At 44.0% G+C, this 17,300-nt stretch overlaps 3 protein-coding genes across 7 annotated transcripts in view; all 3 read right to left on the bottom strand.

Annotated features, from left to right (window-relative positions):
- LOC310760833 (uncharacterized protein) overlaps window positions 1-4,955 on the bottom strand; it is a 199,768-nt gene extending 194,813 nt beyond the window's left edge. Inside the window, exon 1 of the mRNA XM_083610035.1 lies at window positions 4,865-4,955. The gene's annotated coding sequence lies outside the window, so the exon portion shown is untranslated. The remainder of the gene's footprint in view (window positions 1-4,864) is intronic.
- The window catches only part of LOC310760877 (olfactory receptor 51G1-like), a 166,317-nt gene that overhangs the window by 116,237 nt on the left and 32,780 nt on the right, over window positions 1-17,300 (bottom strand). The window lies entirely within an intron of this gene.
- The window catches only part of LOC310760686 (uncharacterized protein), a 57,872-nt gene continuing 54,794 nt past the window's right edge, over window positions 14,223-17,300 (bottom strand). For all 5 annotated transcript variants that reach the window (XM_083609663.1, XM_083609664.1, XM_083609665.1 and 2 more), the window contains one exon: window positions 14,223-16,637. In XM_083609663.1, coding sequence (XP_083465789.1) covers window positions 14,578-16,637 — 2,060 coding nt within the window. In that variant the 3' untranslated portion in view covers window positions 14,223-14,577. The remainder of the gene's footprint in view (window positions 16,638-17,300) is intronic.

The raw sequence follows: 17,300 nt of genomic DNA, 5'->3' as shown, positions 1-17,300 counted from the left end.
TTGCTTACGGACTGAGAGGCAAAAAGCTGTTCAGGTGGACAGCAGAGGCCCAAGATGCATTTGAGAGGCTCAAGGAGATGTTTGCCGCAGAAGAGTATCTGCACCACGCAGACCCACACCGACCATTGGTGGTGGAAATGGATGCATCAGAAAGAGCCATAGGAGTGGTGTTACTGCAAGAGAACAGCCAGAGTGATCTGAGGCCATGTGCCTTCCACTCCAGGAAGCTGAACACTTTGGAACAGAACTACACCATTTGGGAGAGAGAACTGCTTGCCATAAGAGAGGCCATAAGAGTTTGGAGACACTTCCTTGAAGGGGCACAACACCAAGTGGAGGTGTGCACAGACCACAAGAACTTAGAATACTGGCAAATGGCAAGACACCTGAACCAGAGGCAAATCAGATGGGCGCAGTTTTTTGCTCAGTTCAACTTCCAAATCTGATACATGCCAGGGCACCAGATCAAGAGGGTGTATGCCCTGTCCCAAAAGCCAAACTATCTGGAGGGGGAGTTAAACACCGGACCGAGACATATTCTGAAACTGGAGCAATTACAACTGCCGGCGACGCCAATGGCGGAAACTGCAGACTTTGAAAGACAGACGGCAACGGATGGCTTCGTGCAAAGCAAGTTCGAGGCAATACAGAGAGGTGAGGATGCAGCCGAGGGTTTCACCAAGAGAGAAGCCTTGCTGTTCAACGGAGAGGTGATTTACATTCCAGAAGGGGAGTATGCACCAGAGTGCTACAGCAGTGTCACAACAATCCCACAGCAGGTCATTTGGGACACTACGAGGCTCTGTAATTTGAAGAGACAATTTTGGTGGTCAAAGATATAAGGGACGAGAGAGTATGTGAGAGCATGCCGATGGGATTGCTACAGCCACTACTGATACTACAAGGACTATGGGAAGCAGTTGCGATGGACTTCATCACGGATCTTCCGGCCTCGCAGAAACAGACTATAAATGGATAGTAGTAGACTTGTTCATGAAAATGGCACACTTTGTGCCCTGCCAGAAACTGCCATCTGCTCAAGAAATGGCCAGGATGTTTGTGGACCATGTTAAAAGCTGCACGGATTACCTCTGAAGGTAATCTCTGATAGAGGGGCACAATTTACCTCCCAATTTTGGAGGAGACTAATGCAGTTGTTGGATGTAGAGGTGTGCCTGACATCGGCAAGGCACTCACAAACCAATGGAGAGTCAGAGAAAACCAATGCGACGTTGCAGCAGTACCTTCATTGTTAGGTGAACTATCAGCAAGGTGACTGGGTGAACAAGTTGAGCCTGGCAGAGTTCACTTACAACAATGCTGTGCACATGCCTACACAGCAGACTGTATACACAGCAGACTCCATTTGCCACCAACCACGGACGACACCCGAGGGCATTTCCTGATCCGTGGAGTAATCTGTACCAGCAGCAAAACAATTCATGGAAGAAATGTGGGACTTGAATTTGAATGTGGGAAACTTGAATGTGGGACTTGAACTTGAATGTGGGAAAAACTAGACGTGGCTAAGGCCACATACAAGAAGGGTGCTGAGGAGCATAGGCAGCAGGGCAAGGAGATTAAAGTGGGGGGTGAAGTATGGTTGTCAGCGAAAGATTTGCCCATGAAGTGGCGGTGCAAGAAACTGGAGCCACGGAGGTTATGGCCTTTTGAAGTAGTAGAACAGATTAACCCTGTATCGTTCAGGCTTAAGTTGCCTAACTCCATGAAAATCCATCCTGTTTTCCACAGGGCACTCCTATCACCATTTGTTCCGGCACACCAGTACCAGAAACCTAGGCAGGCACCGCCTCCTCCAGTCCTGGTTAATGACCAAGAGGAGTATGAGCTTGTGGAGATACTGGGTTCTAGGTTTCACAGGAGGAAGTTACAGTATTTAGTTTCCTGGAAGGGCTATACGGCTGAGGAAAATTCATGGGAGAAAAGTGAGAATGTGCACGCCCCCGACTTGAAGAGACAGTTTGACCGTCGTTCACCACACAAGCCCAAACGTAGAGGGTGGAGGCAGACCTCAGTGAGGAAGAGAAAAAGCAGAGGAGACTGAGGGATGGTGGAGGCCAGTCTTGAGAGCCCTCCATGGCAGGCAGCGAGGCTGCAGAGGAGAGGGGGCTTGGAGGGGGGTGATGTCAGGGATGCTTTTGTTCTGACAGAAAGCGAGAAATCCAGAGAGGAGGGAGTGCAAAGTCGGGGAAGCAGGAACTGGAGTCCTTTGCATAGTCAGGAAGAGACAAGCTCTGGAACGCAGCCTGTGGAACGTCAAAACAACACAGAGCAAGCCACCGGAGGAGGGGAACCGTTAGAATCCACTCTAGACAAAGGGGAGCTAACAGAAGCAGACTCCCTGAAAACTAGAAGAAATAATATGGCGTTAGCTTTGCGCAGGACCAGAAACAGGGGGACCCGGAGGTGGAATTTAGGTTGCCTGGGAAATTGACGGAAGTTTAGTGCAGCAAGTGACTCTGGTAGTGATTGATGTGTTACAGAAGCTGGGCTCAGTAATTGCTTAATAAATTAGAAAGTAAAACTTCCAGCCTGTCGCTTCTTGTGTGTGGGAGCCTTGCCAGACCTGACAGGAGCCTTACCAAGAGAGGCCACAATCTCATGATTCTCCTCCATGACATCCTTATGCAGAGCTCTCTGGTTAGGATCCAGCAAACCCCATTCCTCGTCCGTGAAATAAACAGCAACATTTTCAAAGCACACTGGACCCTGAAATAAAAAAGGAAATGTCCTCCTCTGAGACAACACTGCTGTTCACCACCACTCCTTGTTTCCTTGTTCCACCCCTTGGCCTCTGTCCCCACAAGGCAGCTTCCCCTGACCTGATCTGGTTCCACAGCCGCTGCTTCCATTCTGTCCCCATTCAGAGATGGATGAAGAGGTCTAACCAGTATCACTGTGTCACCTGCAAGAGGAAAAAGGTAAGGGGGAGGCCCAGAGTGCCTGCTTCTCTCACAGGTGAATCAGTGCATCTCAAACTACACAGGCGCCTTTGAGAAAGTCTCGCCTGCTGAGTGCATTTGGATATTTGGGTGCATTAGAGATGTTAGTTGTGAAGAAAAATATTTCCCAATCTAACAGATCTCTATTCTTTAACAAAATCCAATCCCTTAACAAACAACAGCAAGTTAAATCTGGAAGGATATGATAACAGATTTGGGTGGCATGCTATTTATTGTATGAGAAGGTAAAAATGCAAAAAGAATTCCTGAACCACACTATAAGAAAGACAATTCATGAGGTGTGGAATAGATATAAAAGTCTATTAAAACGTAAATCTCCATGGTGGCTCTCACCATTGGAAGTGATTGCAGTTAAAAAAAATAAATATGGAAGAAAAATGAGCCACCTACAGAGATTTAGTGGTGGAGGAAGGAAACCAGTTGAAATTTAAAACTTTTGAGGAAACAAAATAATTATTGAGGGATTGGTTGCATCATTGTCAGATGAATGAAGTGTTTAAAGAGAATAAAAAGAAAAATGGTTTTGAAACAAAAATATCTAGATTTGAGATAGATTTATTAAATGATAAGACAAAAAATATTGTCAAAAATGTATAAATTATTATTGGAATGGCATACTAAAGATGAGGAGGTAAAATTGGTAATGATACATTGGGCTAAAGATATTGGACATAATATACCGTTAGATGATTGGGAGAGGTTATGGAATGAAAGTATTAACTTCACAGCATGCAGTACACTTAAAGAAAATGTTATGAAAATGATGAATAGGTGGTATTTAACACCAGTTAAACCGGCCAAAATGTATAGAACAAAAAATGAATGCTGGAAATGTAAGGAAAAGGAAGGTACTTTTTACCATATGTGGTGGACATGTAAAGAGGTAAAAGCTTTCTGGGAAATGATATATAATGAGTTAAAGAAAATGTTTAAAGACACCTTTGTTAAAAAACCAGAAGCTTTTTTATGAAGTATAGTGGGTAGAGAGATACCGAGACAAGATAAAAAATTGTTCTTATATGCAACAACTGTGGGAAGAATTTTGTTAGCCCAAAGATGGAAACACCAGGAGTTACCAACAAAAGAAGGGTGGCAGATGAAAATGATGGACTTTGCAGAACTGGCGAAACTGGGGGAAAGAATCCAGAACCAGTGAGACCAAGCATTCCAAAAGGACTGGAACAAATTTGTATTATATTTGAACGACAACTGTATGAAAGTAACATCATTAGCAGGGTTATCTGAAGATCTGTAAGGTGTAATTGCTACCTATTCAGGTAGAGGTAATGATATAACAAGGATAGGAAACGAAGCAAAATGTAAAGCTGTAAAGTTTAATTTTGTAAACCATCAGACGGGAGGGAGGGAAGTCGTTAGGCTCAGTCAAGCCAAAGAGATAAAACAAGAGGATACGATGTTATGTAATGTGATTATATGCAAAACAAATAAAAATCATTTATAAAAAAGAAATATATATTTCCCCTCCTCTGGGCTCTTGGCCCCAACTATCCCCCAACAAAAGATGAAAAGGATTCACACAGGAGTTGGAAAACTAACAGAATGAAACCAAATGGAGAAAAACCACCTTCCTCCTTACCCAGTGGCCTCTCTCTGGTGTCCAACGGAGGCCTCTCTGCCTCACAGGAACCCAGGTCCATTTCCTCAAAATGATCCTTTTCCTGAAAGAGCAACAAGGATTCAAAACAGAGAATGGGGAGAAATATTAGAAAGAGAATGACAAAGACAGAAGCTTTAGCGTGTTAGATCTCATTCCATGGATGTCTTCCCAGGAAAAGGGTGGGCCATTAGGAGAGCATTATGGGATGTTCTTTGTCCTGTTTGGAGCCCCTTGGGAGTATCCAGAGGAAAGTCTCTCTCACCTGCTTTCTCTCCTCTGCCTGACTCAGGAGGAAACCTTCGGCCAGGGCCACCGCCTGGGAACTCGTCTCCGCTCCACAATCCCTCACCCAGCTCTCCATCTCCGGTGGAAGGACAGCCAGAAACTGCTCCAAGATCACCAGGTCCAGCATCTCAGCTTTCGTGTGCCTTTCTGGCTTCAGCCATTGGTGGCAAAAGTGGTAGAGTCGGCTGCAAACCTCTCGGGGTCCTTTGGCCTCCTGGGAGCAGAACTGCCTCAGCTGCTGGCTCCGCACGTCTGAGTGGAGGGCGTCCGCCTTACCCAGGATCTTCTGCACAGAGTTTTCCCAGAATCCCCCACTGCTCCCAGTTTGGATGGCATGGCCCCTTCCTGCTCCAGGGCCAGCTGAGTCTTGTTCATCCATCTGTGCTCTCAGGAAGCCTCTGAGAGATTGGAAGAAACCCTTTGGTCTTCTGCCAAGTTCTGTCTGTCTGAATGAGAAGCTCTAGCAAATCCTACAAAGCAAATACATTTTTCCATTACAAAAGTTGTCTAATATCAGGAGAAGAAAAAGGTTCCCTGAGCAAGCATGGATGAGTCTTGCTGGGAACCAGGGCTGGACCGCACTACAGCCCAAACCGTGAGCTATCTTCTGAAGAAGAAAAAGGAGGAGGAGGAAGCAGCCTCTAGGCCTCCTAGAAGGAAGATTGCAATGCAAAATGTGGAGGCAACTAAAGGGATTTCTGGAAGATGAATCAGCCTGGTTTGTCCATCCTTTCAGTCAATGCATGAAGTCAGAAGTGACTGACAAGGGAGTCATTTGTATCTTGTGAAAAATGGATGCTTGGCTCTAGTGGGGGTCCTCACCTGGGGGTCCTCAGGATTTGCTCCCCCCCCACCCCCACTCCCCTGCTTCTGTCTCCTTTTCTTGCACTTGGAATCTCCTCTGCTCTCAAGACTGACTCCTGGGGTGGGGTCCCTTTTTCTTTGCTTTGAGGGCCAGGTATGTTTCTGGCCAACCCCCTGAGGGCCAACTGGGCAGGACCAAAGACTTCTCCCTTGAATCTTAGGCGGGTAATTTATTATTAATATTCTTTTAACACACACATACAGCCATTGATGCCAAGGTCCCTGGAGGCTCAGTGAGTAGCAGCGCCCATTTCCGGCTGCTTTTCCAGCAACAATCCCTTTGGGACAGAGAGGATGTGGTCCTGGGATGCCCTGCTCTGGGTGCGAGGGGATTGCTGCCGTGGCCTTTGTGTGGAGCTGCCCTGGGAGACACTGGGAAACTGGTCCCCAATGCAGCAGCCAGACTCTGGGCTGGGATCCCTCTCTTTATTCCTGGCCTTTCTCTCCCACTGCTCTGGGTCTGAGGGGATTGCTGCAGTGGCCTCCGTGGGGAGCTGCCAGGGCCAGATTTATTTATAAGCTAAACAAAATATAGCTTCGGGTCCCACTCTCTTGGGGGGTCCCCAAAAAAATTAAAGGGAAAAAACCTGGATAAAATAAAACCTACATACAGCAACAGTGTTTTGTGCTGTGTAGGCTGCTATGATGTAAGTCATGGGCCCCGCCTGCTAGCCTGCTTCCTAAAATATCACTGGTTTGCTCATTTCTATATATAGGATGTCTACATTCTGCAAGTACTGGTAGCATGGCAACAGGTGCAAATAACTATTAGGTCCATAAATAACCATACAGCATATATTCAACAACAACAAAAAACCCAGCGACTATTTGTTGCTGACAAAGGACAGCTGGACATATAAAGGGCCCCATTACCTTCAGGAGCTTAGGGCCTCATCAAACCTAAATCCGGCCCTGGGAGTTGCCCTTGGAGACGACTGGGCAGCTGGTCCGCAATGCAGCAGCCAGACTATGGGCTGGGATCCCTCTCTTTATTCCTGGCCTTTCTCTCCCACCTTTTTGGGGGGGGGGCTAGTCCACCTCCTCGTCCAGCTTTGGAAAACCATTTGCACATGTTTCCTCCGTTGTGCAATGAGGCTGAACCATGTCACTCAAAGTTAAAGTCCCAGGGACTCCTTTGTTTGAAGAAGGGAGATTTCGGGGGAGTCAGTTTTTTCCGAAAGACCAAATGAGTTTGGGATCCTCTGATCTGCAGGAAGGAGAGCGTTGCAGACCTGGCCCCTCCCTGGCAGGACCCTCTCCCCCCTGACTTGGGGTCCCCCCCTGCAGGAGCAGATCAGGCCCCCCAGGCCTCCTCCCCTGCTGCAGCCCTGGGACCCCCACCAGATCCCAGAGAGGAGACTCACCAGATCCCAGGAGGGGGACAGAGAGGCAGCCCTTGCAGGAGAGACACCAAAGCAACGCCCCCCCTCCTTGCAGGAAAGGACTGGGGAGGGAGGGGCCTTGGCTCTGGAGGACCTGGCCCCCCCTTGCTTCCTCTCTAGGAAGGCAGCTCGGTTCCCTTTAACCCTTGCAAAGCCTAGCTCGTCCAGCTCTCCCCTCTGCGTTTTTCTCTGTCGCGCGCATTGCGCACTTCCAGAGATGCTTTTGGGGGGACGCCCCCTACTTTCCTTTCCCTAGTTTTCACATAGGCTAATATTGGGCCAATACCAGATACATTGTATCCGCTTGGAATCGACACTTTCGCTGTTTTCTCAGCTTCTCCCGCAAACGGAGCTGAGCTCCTTTTCTGGCAGTTGCAATTCCCCCCTTCGCCTGTTTATAGCACTCCCTCAATGGGGGGGGGGGCTGTTTTGCAATGTCTCGGTGCGGAAAATTTCTTGTAACACCCCCTCCTTAAATTATTAAAAGAAGGAAAAATAAGATACAGTTGTTAGTGTTATTTTCTGGTTTATTTACTTAACATTGTTAGCATAAGCACTCAAAACATCCCCACCTCGCTTTGTTCCTTGCAAATTTTGAAATCACATCATCAAAATCAATTCCTTTCGCTACTTTGTTTTCACTTGACAAGATGGCTAAGCCAGAGAGCTCAGCTTGACTCATAATGGACCTAAGATAACTCTTGATTAATTTTAGTTTTGAAAAACTTCTCTCACGTGCAGTGGCGTAGCATGGGGGGTGCAGGGGGGGGCGGGCGCAACATCTGGGGGTTAGGGTTAGGGGGCGCAAATCCACGGGTTAGGGGGCGCAAATTACTTGCCTTGCCCCGGGTGCTGACAACCCACGCTACGCCACTGCTCACGTGATGTCTAGCAATGTAAACTGAATTTTAGAATAACTATTCAGAGATTTGAATTAAGGCTCAAAGCAAACAGGAAATTGCACTAAAATGGCAATATATACATATATTTGTAATAATAATAATAATAATAATAATAATAATAATAATAATGATGATGTTGTTGTTTAGTTGTTAGTCGTGTCCCCCTCTTCGTGACCCCCTGGACCAGAGAACATCTTCCACTGCCTCCCGCAGTTTGGTCAAACTCATGTTGGTAGCTTCGAGAACACTGTCCCACCACCTCGTCCTCTGTCGTCCCCTTCTCCTTCTGCCCTCAATCTTTCCCAACATCAGGGTCTTTTCCAGGGAGTCTTCTCTTCTCATGAGGTGGCCAAAGTCTTGGAGCCTCAGCTTCAGGATCTGTCCTTCCAGTGAGCACTCAGGGCTGATTCCCTTCAGAATGGAGAGGTTTGATCTACTTGCAGTCCATGGGACTCTCAAGAGTCTCCTCCAGCACCAGAATTCAATAGCATAAATTCTTCAGTGATCAGCCTTCTTTATAGTCCAGCTCTCACTTCCATACATCACTACAGGGAAAACCATAGCTTTAACATAACAACAACAACAACAATTTATTATTTATACCCCGCCCATCTGGCTGGGTTTCCCCAGCCACTCTGGGCAGCTTCCAACAAAATATTAAAATACTATAGTCCTTCAGATATTAAAAGCTTCCCTAAACAGTATTTACCTTTTAGGCTGTGTGCCTGTTTCAGCAATTCACATAACCCTCTAGTAAAAATATCATTTATGGAAATAGCAGGAGTTATACAAATGGGTCTTACTCAAATGTGTCAGAAAGCTACTTTGCAACTACTCACTTCTAACCTAGGATTGCATCCTCCGCAAAGAGATAGGGCAGCGTCAAGCCTATCTGCCTACTGATAGAACCACCTTGTGCTAGTTAATGTCACCCTGTACAGCAGCTGCACCTTGTCTTCATTGACCTGACGCTGAAGTCCACAAAGTACCATATTTTTCCGTGTATAAGTCGCCCCCATGTATAAGACACCCCCTACTTTTTCCCAGGAAGAGAAAAAATATATTTCATGCCTTAAAGAAAGACCAATTGGACTTGATTTGCCTACAAGAGACCCACGTGACAAGAGCACACAGAAAATTATTAATAAATAAAAGACTGGGACAGGAATTTATATCTTCAGACAGAGTAAAAAAGAGAGGAGTGGTGATCTATGCAAAAGAAAAATTGCAACCGAAACAAATTTTTAAAGATGATCAAGGAAGATATTTGGCAATTGAAATTCAATCTCAAGGAGAGAAGTATTTGATAGTGGGAATCTATGCACCAAACGAAGGGAAAGCTGAATTTTTTAAGAAGTTGCATGAAATTTTGATGGACCATATGGATTACAACTTAATTTTGATGGGAGATATGAATGGAGTGGTTTCAACAAATATGGACAAGGCACAAAGACAGGTAATAACAAAAGATGGAAGACTACCAAAGACTTTTTTTGAAATGACTGACAATATGGACTTGATTGATATTTGGAGAACAAAACACCCATTAGAAAGAGAGGGAACCTTCTTTTCTGAAGCCAAAATGACATGGACAAGGATTGACCAAATCTGGGTGACTAGCAGTATGGCTCCGAATATAAAAAAAGTAGAAATCTGCCCAAAAACTTTCTCCGACCATAATGCTGTAAAGATGGTGATGAGGCAAACAACAACTGGTTCCTTCAGATGGAGAATGAATGACACCTTATTTAGAGACGAGGAGATCTGTAAGAAGGCCCAAAAAACCTTGAAAGACTATTTTGAAATCAACTTAAGGTCTGAAGTAGAAAAAAGAATAGTATGGGACGCAAGCAAAGCCGTGATGAGAGGGTTTTTGATTCAGCAAAATACTTTAAAGAAGAGAAAGCAAAATGAGAAAAAGGAGAGAATTTTGGAAAAGATAAAAGAAGGGGAAAAACAATTAAGATCGAAGCCAAAATCCCAAGAGATTCTAAGAGAAATCAAATTTCATCAAACACAATATATGGAACTGATGAATCAAGAATTAGAGTGGAGAATTAAACAAATGAGACAAAAGACTTTTGAATCTGCTGATAAATGTGGCAAGTTACTGGCTTGGCAAATAAAGAAGAGACAAAAACTCAACACGGTAACAAATATAGAAGTGGAAGGAAAAAACATAAGCAACCCAGCGGAAATTAGGAATTGTTTTCAGAACTACTTTAGACAACTTTACACACAAGGGCCGCAAAAAGAAATGGACATACAACAGTTCCTCGAGGAAAATGGGCTGAAAAAGGTTTCGCATGAAAGTAAGATAATATTGAACCAGGAGATATCAGCACAAGAAATAGAAGATGCCATTCAAGGCATGACGCTGGGCAAATCCCCTGGACCGGATGGACTGACTTCCAAATACTACAAAGTTTTGAAGGAAGGGTTGATACAACCTTTGAAGGAAGTCTGCAATGAGATTATGGAAGGGAAAAGGGCACCCGATACGTGGAGAGAGGCCTACATTACACTTATACCAAAGACAGAGACTGAAAAGACCCAACTTAAAAACTACCGACCCATCTCGTTATTGAATGTGGATTACAAAATCTTTGCTGATATTTTGGCAAAAAGACTGAAGAGAGTTTTGATGGAGGAGATTCACGGGGACCAAGCGGGCTTTCTCCCAAAAAGGCACTTGTCGAACAATGTAAGGAATATAATTGACATTTTGGAAAAGCTGGAAGTGAACATAAACACTAAAGCTGTTTTGATATTTGTGGATGCCGAGAAAGCCTTTGACAACATTTCTTGGAGTTTTATGTTGAAGAACCTCCGGGGGATGGGGGTAGGCCAAGGGTTTGAAAATGGTATAGGTGCAATATACTCTGAACAGAAAGCCAAACTAATTGTAAATAATGTGGTTACAGAAGAGTTCAAGATTGAAAAAGGGACACGTCAGGGGTGCCCTATCTCCCCATTACTTTTTATATCGGTCCTGGAGGTTTTGCTTAATATGATTAGGAGGGACCAGTTGGTTAAAGGGATTCAGGTCGGAGCTAAACAATATAAACTGAGAGCATTTGCAGATGACTTAGTACTTACATTGCAAGAGCCAGAAGCTAGCACGAAAAGAGTTTTGGAAATAATTCAAGAGTTTGGTCAAATGGCAGGATTTAAATTGAATAAGTCTAAGACAAAGGTTTTGGAGAAAAATTTGACACAGATAGAAAAGGAAAGGTTCCAGAATGAGACAGGGTTGACTGTGGTTAAAAAAGTGAAATATTTGGGTATAAATATGACAGCTAAAAATGTGAATTTGTTTAAAGATAATTATGAAAAAACTTGGAGAGAAGTGAAAAAAGATTTGGAGATTTGGTCCAACTTGAAGCTTTCCTTGTTAGGCCGTATTGCAGCTATAAAGATGAATGTATTGCCAAGAATGTTGTTTTTGTTCCAAGCATTGCAAATAATTGATAAAATGGATTGTTTCAAGAGGTGGCAAAAAGACATATCTAAATTTGTCTGGCAGGGCAAAAAGCCCAGAATTAAATTTAAGATACTAACGGATTCAAAGGAAAGAGGGGGGGTTGCCCTGCCAGACTTTAAACTTTACTATGAAGCGGCAGCTTTCTGCTGGCTGAAAGAATGGCTACTTCTTGAAAACACAGACATTTTGGATTTGGAAGGTTTTAATAACATTTTTGGGTGGCATGCATATTTGTGGTACGACAAGGTTAAAGCACATAAAAGTTTTAAAAATCATATTGTCAGAAAAGCACTACTAAATGTCTGGGACAGATATAAAGACTTGCTGGAAAATAAAACTCCAAGGTGGCTGTCGCCAATGGAAGCTAAGGCAGTTAAAAAGTTAAATATGGAGTCCAAGTGGCCAAGATACTGGGAAATTTTGGAAAAGGAAGGGGACAAATTGAGATTGCAGAGTTTTGAGAAATTAAAAGGGAAGGTGAGAGATTGGTTCCACTACCATCAAATTAATGAAGCGTTTAAACTGGACAGTAAAATTGGCTTCCAGGTGGAAAAATCAAAATTGGAGACAGAACTGTTAGAACCCAGTACTAAGAATTTGTCCAAAATGTACAATTTGCTGCTGAAATGGAATACACAAGATGAAACGGTTAAATCGGTCATGATTAAATGGGCTCAGGACATTGGTCATAATATTTTGTTTGCTGATTGGGAAAAGTTGTGGACCACCGGGATAAAATTTACGGCATGTAATGCCTTAAGAGAAAACATTATGAAAATGATATATAGGTGGTACATAACCCCAGTCAAGCTTGCAAAGATTTACCATGTGCCTGACAACAAATGTTGGAAATGTAAAGAAACTGAAGGTACATTTTTTCATCTTTGGTGGACCTGCCCGAAGATTAAGGCATTCTGGGAAATGATCTATAATGAACTTAAAAAGGTATTTAAATATACTTTCCCCAAGAAACCAGAGGCCTTTCTCTTGGGTATTGTCGGCCAAGGGGTGTTAAAGACGGATATAACTTTCTTTATGTATGCTACAACAGCAGCTAGAATACTTATTGCGAAGTACTGGAAGACGCAAGAACTACCCACACTGGAAGAATGGCAGATGAAGGTGATAGACTATATGGGCTTGGCAGAAATGACGAGCAGAATCCGAAACCAGGGAAGAGAAGCAGCGCAAGAAGAATGGAAAAAATTCAAGGACTATTTAAAGAAATATCATAAAGTTAATGAAAGTTAGAATGATGTTGGACTGGAAAGTAAATGGTTACTATTAGCAATGGTTAAGACAAGGAAAATAAGGAAGAATAGTCTAAATTTAAATTAAAATAAGGGAAGATTTGCTGAACAATCGATAAGAATTTGGAATACAGAAAGGGGAAGCATGAGGAAGTCGGGGAAGATAGGATATGAAATTAGGATATGAAATGATACATGTTTTTTGTTTTGTTTTTGTATGTTTATGTTTGTTGTATTGTGTTTATATGGAAAAATAAAAATATTTAAAAAAAAAAAAAAAAAGACACCCCCTACTTTGGGGGACCCCAAATTTAGAAACTGGGCATATGCACTATCCATGTATAAGACACCCCCAGATTTTTAACCTTATTTTAAAGTAAAAGAAACCTAGTCTTATACACGGAAAAGTACAGTACTTAGTACTTCAGTACTTAGCAAGTGAATATAAAGTAAAGCACCAAGGACTTCATGCCTCTGTAGACTAATTGTCACACCCAAGAAAAATAAACTGTATACATTTACTTGAAAATTGCATGCCTAATGGTACCTGTAGCATAATTGATTCCAGTGATGCCCCCCAAGTTACTCAAATTGAGGGTCTAAATACAGTGGTACCTCGGGTTACATATGCTTCAGGTTACATACGCTTCAGGTTACAGACTCCACTAACCCAGAAATAGTACCTTGGGTTAAGAATTCCATCCAAAACATGGGGAGATTTCTCTAGCTTTACTTGTTTTTGAGAAAGCTTTTAACCCAGGGGTCGGCAACCTGTGGCCCATGGGCCGCAAGTGGCCAACAGGGGTAGTTTAAACGGCCCACGAGCCGCCAGCCAAATCGAGCTGCCCGCTCAGCAAGTCCCCATGCACTGTGCTAAACCGGCACAGCGCGGAGTGGGGACTTGCTTCTGCGGCACCGGAAATCGTCTGTGCAGACGCAATCCAGCCCATGAAGCGATCTCCGTGGGAGTGAACCGGCCCAGGCGAGGTAAAACTTGCCGACCCGTTTTAACCTGTATGTTTATGTTGTGAACCACCGTGAAATCTTCAGATGGCCGCTGGAGAAAGCGCTGGGCTCACCTGGCTCCCTCCTGCGCCCTTTCAGGAGCCCAGAAAGGACTATTGCCCGGCTGCTGCTAAAACCAAGGGCCCATCTAGCCTTGTTCTCACAGTGGCTGATCAGGTGGCCCAGCAGGAAACCCCCAAGCAGGATCCGAGCACTAGAGCCCTTTTCTTCCCCTCCTGCGATTTCCAGCAACTGTTTTTCAGAAGCTTGGCTGCCTCTCCCTGTGGAGCCAGAGCAGAACCCTGTCCTCCTCCGGGAATTTGTCTAACACTCCTTGAGAGGCACATCAGTTGGTGGCCTCATGACCTTGGCATCTATGGCTGTGTGTGGGTTAAGCTATAATTAAAAATGATAATAATTAAGAAGAATATTGACAAACTGCAACATGTGCAAATGAAAGCAACCAAGATGGTATTATTTTATTTATGCATTTATTTAATTTCGATACTTCCCTATACCAGGGGTACCAACTTGAATAAAATATAGAAGGGGTTTAGTGAGCACACCTCACATAATCAGTCACATGCTGTGGTGTGTGTATGCCCTTTGAATGCCAATGCCTATCAACTGGGGGGGTGCCCCCCTCAAATATTTTATTGGGGGGGCAAAGACCCCTCGGCCTCTACGAGTTGGCTCCTATTCCACAGGTCTCAAGATGGTTACAAGATAAAATAACAATATGAAAACAAAAAACACCTCCCCAACATGTAATCCCCACCTCCCTATCACATTTTAAAAGGACATTACATGTCAATCAGCCAAAGGCCTGGTTCAAGAGGTGTGTTTTTCCCTAGCACTGAAAGCTGTACAATGAAAGCTTTTTCATCCTTTGTATGAATTCTTTGATGGCAAATGAGATCAAAGCTATCCCTGAAGCTCTTTCCGCATTCCACGCACTGACAGGGTTTGTCCCCTGTATGAATTCTTTGGTGGGAAGTGAGATTGGAGTTCTGACTAAAGCTCTTTCCACATTGCACACACCGATAGGGTTTCTCCCCTGTATGAATTCTGTGATGGGAAGTGAGATGGGAGGTGGCACTGAAGCTCTTTCCACATTCCACGCACTGATAGGGTTTCTCCCCTGTATGAATTCTGTGATGGGAAGTTAGAGAGGACCTCTTCCTGAAACTCTTTCCACATTCCATGCACTGATAGGGTTTCTCCCCTGTATGAATTCTTTGATGGGAACTGAGTTGAGAGCTGTCCCTGAAGCTCTTCCCACATTCCACACATTGATAGGGTTTCTCCCCTGTGTGAATTCTTTGATGGGAATTAAGAGAGGAGCTGTCCCTGAAGCTCTTTCCACATTTCACGCACTGATAGGGTTTCTCCCCTGTATGAATTCTTTGATGGGAAGTGAGATCAGTGCTCCGAAGGAATCTCTTTCCACATTCCACACACTGATAGGGTTTCTCCCCTGTATGAATTCTTTGATGGGAACTGAGAGAGGAGCGATCAGTGAAGCTCTTTCCACATTCTACACACTGATAGGGTTTCTCCCCTGTATGAATTCTTTGATGGGAAGTGAGAGAGGAATTCATACTGAAGCTTTTTCCACATTCCGCACACTGATATGGTTTTTCCCCTGTATGAATTCTTTGGTGAGAAGTGAGATGGGAGCCCTGAGCGAAGCTCTTTCCACATTCCAAACAATTATATGGTTTCTCCCCTGTGTGAATTCTTTCATGGGACCTGAGTTCAGAGCTCTTCCTGAAGTTCTTCCCACACTCCATACACTGATAGGGTTTCTCCCCTGTATGAATTCTTTGGTGAGAAGTGAGGTGGGAGCCCTGAGCGAAGCTCTTTCCACATTCCAAACAATTATATGGTTTCTCCCCTGTATGAACTCTTTGATGGGAAGTGAGATGGGAGCCCTGAATGAAGCTCTTCCCGCATTCCACACACTGATAGGGTTTCTCCCCTCTGTGAATTCTCTTATGCTTAGTGAGATCGGATCTCTTACTGAAGCTCTTCCCGCATTCCACACAATGATAGGGTTTCTCCCCTGTATGAATTCTTTGATGGGAAATGAGATGGGAGCTATGAGTGAAGCTCTTTCCACATTCCACACACTGATATGGTTTCTCCCCTGTATGAATTCTTTGATGGGAAGTGAGTGAGGAGCTATCAATGAAGCTCTTTCCACATTCCACACACAGATAGGGTTTCTCCCCTGTATGAATTCTCTGATGCTTAGTGAGATCAGAGCTCGTATTGAAGCTCTTTCCACATTCCACACACTGATAGGGTTTCTCTCCTGTATGAATTCTCTGATGGGAACTCAGAGAGGAGATCGTAGTGAAGCTCTTTCCACATTCCAAGCACTGATATGGTTTCTCTGTTGTATGTATTATTTGATGGCAAGTGAGATGGCCACTGTGACTAAAGCTTTTTCCACATTCCACACACTGATAGGGCTTCTCCCCTGTATGAATTCTCTGATGGGAAGTGAGATGGGAGCTCTTACTGAAGCTCTTTCCACATTCCACGCACTGATAGGGTTTCTCCCCTATATGAATTAGTTGATGGGAAGTGAGAGAGGAGCTCTGACTGAAGCTCTTTCCACATTCCACACACTGATAGGGTTTCTCCCCTGTATGAATTCTTTGATGGGAAGTGAGATGGGCTCTCTGTCCGAAACTCTTTCCACATTCCATGCACTGATAGGGTTTCTTCCTAATGAGATTTCCTTGATGGGAAGTGGAATTGGAACTTTTTCCATTTTCAAGATATTTATACAGCTTCTCCATTGTGGGGATTTTGTTATGGTCACCCTTGTTCTTGATTTCCAGTACATCAATATCTGCAATAAAGAGAAATGGATTAGAGCCTCAGGGAGGAATTAATGTAGAATACTTGTTAAAACTGGTCAAAAAAATGTTGAATCCACACCCTGAAAACGCAGTAAGGTAAAGGTAAAGGTAAAGGGACCCCTGACCATTAGGTCCAGTTGTGACCGACTCTGGGGTTGAGGCGCTCATCTCGCTTTATTGGCTGAGGGAACCGGCGTAATAATAATAATAATAATAACAACAACAACAACAACAACAACTTTTATTTATACCCTGCCCTCCCCAGCCAAGGCCGGGCTCAGGGTGGCTAAGAAGCAAAAATAAAAACAAGTTGAATGAATACAACTTAAAAACAAGATTAAAATACAACATTAAAATATTGAAACGTTAAAATATTAAAATACAGCCTCATCACAGGAGGAGAAAGGAAAAAGAAAGAGGGGGAGGGAATCAAATTGGCTCCAAGCCAAAGGCCAGGTGGAACAACTCTGTCTTACAGGCCCTGTGGAAAGAAATCAGATCCTGCAAGGCCCTGGTCTTATGAGACAGAGTGTTCCACCAGGCCAGAGCCAGTGTTGAAAAGGCCCTGGCTCTGGTTGAAGCCAATCTAACTTCCTTAGTGCCCAGACCATTAGGGTGTTACTATTTATGGACCTTAAGGTCCTCCGTGGGGC

The sequence above is a fragment of the Podarcis filfolensis genome, assembly GCF_964270895.1.
Source record: "Podarcis filfolensis genome assembly, chromosome: 4".
NCBI classification, from domain to species: domain Eukaryota; kingdom Metazoa; phylum Chordata; class Lepidosauria; order Squamata; family Lacertidae; genus Podarcis; species Podarcis filfolensis.
The sequence above is the reverse complement of the archived record's forward strand: the minus strand, read 5'-3'. Positions and strand labels throughout refer to the sequence as shown.